This window comes from Pempheris klunzingeri, chromosome 11, assembly GCF_042242105.1.
Source record: "Pempheris klunzingeri isolate RE-2024b chromosome 11, fPemKlu1.hap1, whole genome shotgun sequence".
Lineage (NCBI taxonomy): Eukaryota > Metazoa > Chordata > Actinopteri > Acropomatiformes > Pempheridae > Pempheris > Pempheris klunzingeri.
In genome coordinates this window covers 177173-186963 of record NC_092022.1, presented here as the reverse complement: position 1 = coordinate 186963, position 9791 = coordinate 177173, and the positions used below count along the sequence as shown (strand labels likewise).

The 9791-nt window shown below is 42.1% G+C and overlaps 1 protein-coding gene across 1 annotated transcript; it reads right to left on the bottom strand.

Annotated features, from left to right (window-relative positions):
* Positions 1-455: 455 nt before the first annotated feature.
* Positions 456-1402, bottom strand: LOC139209216 (uncharacterized). The gene has a single exon (XM_070838847.1). It carries the CDS (start codon positions 1400-1402, stop codon positions 527-529), a length of 876 nt encoding a protein of 291 aa, XP_070694948.1. The 3' UTR covers positions 456-526.
* Positions 1403-9791: the final 8389 nt, after the last annotated feature.

Below are 9791 nucleotides of genomic sequence, written 5' to 3'. Positions count from 1 at the left end.
TTAGAGTTTTCCAGGTTGGGTGTGAAACACTAAGAACAAGGCTTTCAAAGGAGTTATAATTAAGTTTGGGTCTAGGTTGGACTATTAAACTAGAGTTAAAGATTGCTGCAACTCCACCTCCACGTCCAGAATCTCTGGGAATGTGAGTATTTGTATGACTGGGAGGAGTGGCCTCATTAAGGCTAACATACTCCTCAGGACGTAGCCAGGTTTCAGTCAGACACAATAAATCAATTTCATTGTCAGATATCAGATCATTAACTAAAACAGCTTTGGATGGCAGAGATCTGATGTTTAAAAGTCCACATTTAACTCTCCTGTCCTGTTTCATAGTGCCAGTGATATTAACTCTGATTAAATGTTTATGCTGAACTCCTTTCCTGTTGGACTTAATAGATCTAAAAGGTCTGAGTGGTCGGGGGACAGACACAGTCTCTATGGGATGTTGGGTGGGTGACTGTACTAATGGAGGAGCAGAGAAGTGTGTAAGACTGCAGCTCTGCTTCCTGGTCTCGACTCTGGATTGTCAAGTTTTAGGACTAATAAACTTCGCCATATTTCTAGATAAGAGCGCAGCTCCGTCCAAAGTGGGATGGATGCCGTCTCTTCTAATGAGACCAGGTTTTCCCCAGAAAGACTTCCAATTGTCTATGAAGCCCACATTGTTAGCTGGGCACCACCTCAACAGCCAGCGGTTAAATGATGACATGCGGCTGTACATGTCATCACTGGTCAGGTTGGGCAGGGGACCAGAGAAAACTACGGAGTCCGACATTGTTTTAGCAAAGTTACACACCGACTCCACATTAATTTTAGTGACCTCCGATTGGCGTAATCGGGTGTCATTAACACCGACGTGAATTACAATCTTACCAAATTTACGATTAGCCTTCGCCAGCAGTTTTAAATTTGACTCTATGTCGCCCGCTCTGGCCCCCGGGATGCACTTAACTATGTTCGCTGGTGCCGCTAGCTTCACGTTCCTGACTATGGAGCTTCCAATGACCAGAGTCTGTTTGTCAGCGGGTGTGTCGCTGAGTGGGGAGAATCGGTTGGAAACCTGAAGGTGGTGGTGCACCGTGGGCTTCTCCTTTGGGCTATGTTTCCTCCGGACAGTCACCCAGCCGCCCTGGTTTCCCAGCTGCGCGGGAACCGCCGGGGGAGTAGGAGCTAAGCTAGGTCGGCCCGCACCGGCTACTGGGGGCTGGCTAGCTACAGCTGACTTATGCTCCATGGTGCGGAACTGTGCCTCCAACTCACTAAGCCTCGCCTCCAGTACAGCAAATAAACTACACTTATTACAGGTACCACAGGTTTCACTAAAGGAGGCAGAAGAGTGACTTAACATATGGCACACTGAGCAGGAGACAGCATGAGACTGAGAGGGAGAGAGAGAAGCCATTGTAGAGGTTTTAGCTTTAATAAGCTAGCTAGTGATTTAAGTATAAAGCTACAGAAATAACGAAATTATCACCACAAGAAGTGAGAAATATGTGTGCAGGTTTTAAATTTAAATGTACTGTCTTACATGGTATATATGTTACTCTCAAGTCAGCATACTACTCTTCCGACTCCGCTTTGTCTGGACAACTGGTTGTTCTAAGGAAAGATCAAGTCCATCTTGGGACATGCTCTCATGTATCCGAAACCAGATATAGTTTGTAGAATCCTATATATGTGGTAGCTTTACTCTGTATTCCTTAGTCTCATCTATGCCTGTGATGTTGGACTCCGAGCTCGTACACCTACATAAACTTCTTGAATGAATCTTGGGCTCCTCTCTTCATTGCTACAACCACAGAAAAGCATCCCTACAGTGGTTAAGACAGTAAAGCGTGAAAATAGATCCAGTGGAGAAAAAGGAATGAGACGCTGTTGATAGCACAGTACACGGAAACTCTGATAGCCGGAAATGACGCTTACCATAACAGGAACAGGAAGACAGGAAGTGACCGTATGTGACAGTATGTGACAGCATCATAACTTCCTCTGTGCTGTGTAAACTAGCAATATTTACCATTCTAAGTATAAACAGAGCAAAACTTTCAAGGTCCCGGCTGTTTTCCAGTGTTTTCATAACAAGTTCCATAAACAAGCTTATCAGGCCGAGAGACTACTAAAACAGACATTCAGCTCTCAGCACCAAAACACAGCTGTTTTCCAGAGTTTTCATAACAAGTTCCATAAACAAGCTTATCAGGCCGAGAGACGACTAAAACAGACATTCAGCTCTTAGCACCAAAACACAGCATCATAACTTCCTTTGTGCTGTGTAAACTAGCAATATTTACCATTCTAAATATAAACAGAGCAAAACATTCAAGGTCCCGGCTGTTTTCCAGTGTTTTCACAACAAGTTCTATAAACAAGCTCATCAGGCCGAGAATGGTAAATGGTAAATGATCTGTATTTGTACAGCGCCTTTCTAGTTATTTCAACTACTCAAAGCGCTTTACATGACATCCTCATTCACCCATTCACACATCATTCATGCAGGAGGGATCTAATTTGGAGGAGACTATTCTTTCGTACTCATTCATATACTGAAGCCATGCTTCAGGAGCAAGTTGGGGTTCAGTGTCTTGCCCAAGGACACTTCGACATGTTGACCCATAGGGTCGGGGATTGAACCCCCGACCTTCTGATTGAGGGACGACTCACTCTACCACTGAGCCAGAGCCACCCTTGAAGCCATTGAACTACTTCCAAATTCCAAATTCTCAATTCCAAATTTCAGCTTTCTGCAAGCTTCCAACATGACATTCTTGCTGATATAAGCCCTTGAAATACTTAATCAGCCTCCTACCTCTATATCTCATTGAGATATAAGCCCTTGAAATAACTCCAAATTTTCTTCTGACACATAATAGATGTAAATTTGGAATGTTTTTGATTCGTTATATCTTCTCAATGCTTGTATGCAACTATCCCATCATGATGCACCCAGCTTCCTTTTGGTCCAGGAATCAGCTTCCTACATGTCATTCTCACTGAGATATGAGCCCTTGAAATTCTTCAAAATTCTCTTCTGAAACAATACAATAGATGTAAATTTGGAATGTCTTTGTTCTGTTACATCTCCTCCATGCTTGTATCTAGAGTGATCCTCATACTTATGCAACTATCTGCAAGCTTCCACCTGGCCCAGGAATCAGCTTCCTACGTGTCATTTTTGCTGAGATATAAGCCCTTGAAATACTTCAAAATTCTCTACTGCTTTCGTGTACTGCTCCACGTCCTGACCTGAAGCAATACACGACAGCAGTCTTGGATTGCAAAAAGTTCTGCAAGGACATCACCACTGTGGACAGGAGCATCAGGGTTTACCCCAAGGAAAAACCCTGGATGACAAATCAGGTGCAGAGCCTGCTCAGGGAGAGGGACACTGCCTTCGGGTGTGCTGACAGCGAGCTGTACAGCACTGCCAGAGCCGTCCTGAAGAGGGGAATGAGAGAGGAAAAGGCATCACATAAATGGAGAATAGAGGACTGCTTCAAGAGCAGGGTGGGTGCCTCGGCCTGCAGCTGAAGGAGCTGCTGAGTCAGTCCTCCTCTCACCCACCTCCTGTATGGAGTCCAGGGAGCAGTCCAGGAGAGAAGCGGCCCTCCTGACCAGTCTTTTGAGTCTCTTTTTGTGCAATGTGTTCACTGTCCCTCTCCGTGCTCCCTCCTCCCCAGCAGACCACTGCATAGAGGACTGCAGACGCCACCACAGTGTCATAAATCTTACAGAATGTACACAGCTGTATAGTTTACATTTACAAAGTGAGCTACAGCTTATGATAGTGATAAGACAGTGATAGTCTCTGCCGTTAGGAGGTGCTGGGTGCTGCAGTGTTGTGCAGGTTGGGTGCCTCAGCCTACTGCTGAAGGAGCTGCTGAGTCCTCCTCTCACCCACCTCCCGTATGGAGTCCAGGGAGCAGTCCAGGAGAGAGGTCTTGACCTGCTCTTTATGTAAAGCTTCTTGAGATAGCGCTGTTATGAATTGGTGCTTTATAAATAAAGAAAACAATGAGCTACAGATGTCGTTCTGACATATGTGATAAAGCTCTTTATAAAGCTTTCGGGAACACTTGGCCCCGCGTCCCTAGCCCTTTACGTTGTCACGTTATGGCCATTTAGCTTAGAAAGGTCAAAAAGGTCAAAAAGTCAAGCTCGCCACACAAGTCTTTTTGGGCCCTGTTCGGTCATAGAGCCAGCTAGAGACTGGCAACCACTTCTGGCTCAAAGCTGGCATTCCCCCCATGGCCAGTGGTCATTTTTGTGTCAGTGGACCCACAAGAACCACCCCCAAAAGCCCACACTAAATATTCTGGAAGCGTTTTCTATGAGCCCCAATTAGAAAGTGGAATTTTACAATGTGTGTTATATCTCCTCAATGCTTGTACCTAGAGTGATGCAACTACCTCATTGTGACCACCTGGTCCAGGAATCAGCTTCCTACATGTCATTTTCACTGAGATATAAGCCCTTGAAATTCTTCAAAATTCTCTTGACACAATACAATAGATGTGAATCTGGAATGTCTTTGATCTGTTATATCTCCTCAATGCTTGTATCTAGGGTGATGCAACTACCTCATCGTGATGCACCTATCTGGAAGCTTCCATATGGTCCAGGAATCAGCTTCCTACATGTAATTTCCACCGAGATATAAGCCCTTGAATTCTCCAAAATTCTCTTCTGACACAATACAGTAGATGTAAATCTGGAATGTCTTTGATCTGTTATATCTCCTCAATGCTTGTATCTAGAGTGATGCAACTACCTCTCATTGATGCAGCGGTCTGCAAGCTTCCATTCATTCCAACAGTCAGCCTCCTATCTCCCACTCTCTTTGAAATCTCAACCTTTGAAGTATTTCCAAATTCTCATCCATTACACACCCACCAGATGAGAATTGTGATTGTTGTGGTTCCATTATAAGTCATTATTGCTCATGTATAGAGTGACTCACAAGCATTGGGACATTCCTGGAACAGTTCACATTATTCTTATTGACTATATGTGCATTTCAAAATCTTTTGAACCGCATTTGTCTCAAAATGAAATACATAAATAAAAAACCTTTTCTGTGCCAAAAGAAATATTGAAAAAATCTTTTTTGTTGCTAAGCTGTCAACAAATGTGTGACAGCAAATATGGCCTTTGAATAAACATACTACCAAAACAGAAAATTTTCTAACTCAACAGTGACCAAACATGACTGTCGTATGTATGTAATGTTGTATGGAAGACCTGGTCTGACAGCAGAACTGTGCAACTTGTGCAGTACCCAAAATTTGTGTATGCTGAACAGTCAATTTTCCTTAAAAACCTGTTTCCCCTTCCACAAAAAAGAAAGTCTTCATGGATCTCATTTTTTCATATGTACGGTCATTCACGGGCTTCATTGTCGCATACACATGGTTCACCTCAGGCTTTTTTTCATCTTGCTTCCTCGCCATGTTGACCTTCACTTTGTCCTGTACAAAAATAGACAACATGACTGAGTAAATCGATTTTTACAGTTGCTCCATTTGTTCAATTACATGTACTGTCTTCCATGTTCACAATTATTGACACACATCCAAATTCACCTACATTAAAGCCACCTATAGAAGTCATCTTTCAGGGTTTGTATTACATCAAAAACACAAAATCAAATTTTTCATTGTGCAGTCATTAGATATTACACACCTCTTTTATGTACTGGACATTTTTTGGCACAATCTGGTGACTCTCCTTAGACAGCCGTTTGTGGGGAGGCAGTTCATCTTCTGAGATCTTATTGCCTAAATCCTCCCGATTTTTTCTGTTGTGACAGAGGACAATGACAATGGCAGTGATGATGAGGGCCATGAGCGGAACGACTATGGTTGCTGCTACTGCTGCTCGAATGTTGACATCAACTGCTGGGTTGAACTGGAGTGTTAACGGACATGTCTCGAAACCCACAAGGTTTTGAGCTGCACAGACATACGTCCCTGAGACAGATTCTCCAGTGATTGCTAAGTGCAACTCACCTTGCACAGAATCAACAATGGCACCACGGGGGATCCTCTTGTCTCCGCTTTCCTTGGACCATTTGTACCACATGGGGAGGCTGCCTTTTGTGCTCTTACATCTGAGCACCACCTTGTGATTCACCTCAAACAAACCTTCCAGGTAACATTCAGGTCTAGTTGGCCTCTCCATCACATCCAGGCGAATGATGATGAAGTTGATTCCGGGAACTTTCCGAACCTTGCATTGGTAGGTGTTTGCGTCTGTAGGTTTCAAATCGGTAATGCTTATTGAAGCATTGCCACTTGCAGGATCAGAAGACACAAACTGTACTCTGCCTCTGAATGGATCATCACCATCATATATGTGACCTCCAGCATACCAGATGACTAGTGTCTCGTTTTCACCAAAATCTGAAGGCTTCATGCTCCATGCAATATCCAGCACTCCAAGGTCCTCAGGACCAAGGAGAAAGTGACAGTTGAGGGTCACACTCTCTCCCACTGCCACATATGTAGGTGACACTGACTTTGAGCCTATCTTCAATCCATAAGTGACAGGCAAAAGTGAGACAAGAAGGAAGAAATACCACAGCTCAAGCCTGGTGATGAGGAGTCTTTGATGACGCCTTTTCAACGTCCTTTTCAAAAATCTTCTGGAGATGGGCATCTTTTTTGAAATTTTGACTAATAAATAAAGGAAAAGAAAAACAATGTTAAAATTTAGCTTTGAATAGCTTTAATTGTGGATTTTTGTAAATATTTTTAGATGAAAATATGGAAGCTGACCTCATTGTGATCCTGTTTCAATCTATTATACTAGCACATTAGCATGCTAATTAGCGAAATCAAAGGTGCCTATTAAAAAGTTAGATTTAAACAAAAGACTTTTTTTTTGTAACAGTTTTTATTAGTTTTTCCATTTTTTCCACAACAACAGAACTTAAACAGTCTGAGAACCATGAAACAAATATAATATATATATATATATATATATATATATATATATATATACACACACATACATACACATACACACACATATACATATAAAAATAATAATAAATAAATAAAAAGAAAAAAAGGGGGTTACGCAAGTAGACAAAACCAGAAAAAGGCAAAATTGAATCTGTTGTGTTACACAGGATAAATAATTATATAATACATAATGGCGATTGCTAAAGGTTCCAGTGCCAGCGCAAAAATTAATGGGCTTAGGGGACAGCCCTGTCTTGTACCTCTAAAGAGTGAAAAAGGTGTAGACCTCCTTCCATTTGTTAAGACTGAAGCCCTGGGACAATGATACAGCAATTTGACCCAATTTATGAATGAGGAGCCCAGACCAAACCCATGCAGTGTGCGAAACAGGTATGCCCACTCGACTCTATCAAACGCCTTCTCAGCATCTAGAGAGAAGGCAACCCTGGGTTCAACACTATCTTTTTCCTGCCATAGCAAATGTAACAACCTGCGAACATTATCAGCAGAATGCCTCCCTTTAATAAAGCCCACCTGGTCCGAATGAATAAGAGTTGGCAGATAATTCTCCAATCTTGTAGCTAAAATTTTTGCCAATATTTTTGCATCCACATTAATCAATGAGACCGGGCGATAGTTACTGCATTGCTGAGGATTCTTTCCTTTTTTATGGATAAGTGTTATTACTATAGATTGCATGCTCTCCGGCACACTACCCCTTTTAAGTGCATCTTGAAATACCTTGAGTAATCTTGGAGCTAGCAGGTCAGAGAACTCCTTATAATAGTCTGTCGGGAAGCCATCGTCCCCAGGTGACTTCCCAGCACTCAGTTTTCTTATAGCTTGTTTAACCTCTTCAAGTGTAATATCTCCTCCAATACCTCTCTGCTCTTCTACAGACAAGGATGGCAAATGTACTCGTGACAAGAAATTATCTATGTCGTCCTGGTCTGTATTGCACTGTGAGGTGTATAGCTTTTTGTAAAATAATTTAAACGTCTCATTAATCTCCCCAGTGTCCGTCACCAATATTCCTTCTTCATTCTCTATAGCAGGTATTAGAGTAGAGCTATATTGTTGTTTTACCCTCTGTGCCAGAAATTTTCCAGCAGCTTCCCCCTGTTCATAGTACCTCTGTTTACACTGAAATAATGCAAATTCTACTTTTTTCTGCAATATGGAATTCAATTCAAACTTAAGCTTATTTAGATGCGAGAGTACTGTTAAGTTTGGTTGATGTGCATGTATTTTCTCAAGATCCTTGATTTCTTTTTCTAATTCCTGAAGGCGCTTAACAGATTGCTTTTTAAGAAAAGAGCAGTGTTGTATCAGACGGCCCCTCAAGTAGGCTTTAAATGCATCCCACTCTAGACCGGGGTTTGAGGCTGTGCCTTCGTTTTGAACCCAATATTCCAACATTTCTTACTTTATAAAATTACTAGATGTTTCATTATGAAGTAATGAGGTATTTAGTCTCCAACGGGTTATAGGCTCCCTGGATCTAGGCTCAAGGTGTAATACTGTCTCTACTGGGGCATGATCTGATATCAAAAAGTAGTCTATCCGCGAGTAGGTAGAATGAGGGTTTGAGTAGAAGGTATATTCCCTTTCATTAGAGTGTAAGAGTCTCCAGATATTGACCAGGCCTAGTTCTTCTACCATAGTATCCACTGTTAATATAGATTTTTGTGTTGGTCTTCTATTTGCTGGTGTCAACTTGTCCAGTGCTGGGTCCCTCACCTGGTTAAAATCTCCCCCAATTATAACATATAAATTACCCATTTGTTTTGCTGTTACATATATCAACAAAAAACTGTGGGGAGTCTGTATTGGGAGCATATATATTAATAAGGGAGTATCTGACCCCAAAAAGATCTATGTCTAATGCCACCCACCTGCCATCCTTATCTGAATATTGTTTGTGGACTTTAATATTAAGATTCTTGCAAGTTAGAATAGCAACACCCCTCTGTTTAGATGAGTTTGAGCTGAAAAATACCCTGCCCACCCAGTCTCTTTGTAGTTTGTTAGACTCCTCATCGCACAAATGGGTCTCTTGCAAGAAGCAGATGTCTACTTTTTTCTGTTTTAAATACAGTAGAAGCTTCTTTCTTTTAACAGTCTCATTTGCCCCTTTTACATTCCATGACAGTATCTTAAGCATGTCAGCCATGTTACCCAATTGTTTTATTTTTGCCTAAGTCTCTAAACCTAGTATTACGCACAGGGCTCAGAGGCAGGGTGGACCCAAATGCACGAAGCAAGACACATTTAATCTGGTGACAAACTCTTTAATACAATACAATACTTACATGGACAAGATACTTACTAATTACATGGCATGACAATCTATGGCTTGGTTTGCAAAAACACAAGTGACCTATGATGCTCGGACAAGACAAGACAATCTGGCACAAGACAAAGGGAGATGCAGACTACTTATACACAAGGTAATGGGGAACAGGTGGAGACAATCAGGGCGGGGCAGACAATCACACTGGCGGGAAAACACACAAGGGCAGGAAGTCAAACAGCCTGAAACTAAAGGAAAATGAACAAAAATGAAATCAAAATGCACATTTGTGAGAACCCTCGTCGAACAGGATGGTTCTCTGTGACCTTAACTCTAAAACAACAAGAACATAGTGCGTCCGTGAAACCTCAAGTCCCGGATCCTCCATGCCCCCCCGTCCCCCGCTTATAGCTCAGACTAAGGTTGCGATTCAGAACGTCATCTATTAGTATCCCGACATTGCTTTAACCCCGCCCTTTTAATTTACTCTGTCCTTAATGAGGTCTGAGTGCCCAAAACGTATTTGGCTAAACCAA

Coding starts and splice junctions, on each gene's coding strand:
- LOC139209216 (XM_070838847.1), bottom strand. CDS start 1,402: ATGGCTTCTCTCTCTCCCTCTCAGTCTCATGCTGTCTCCTGCTCAGTG.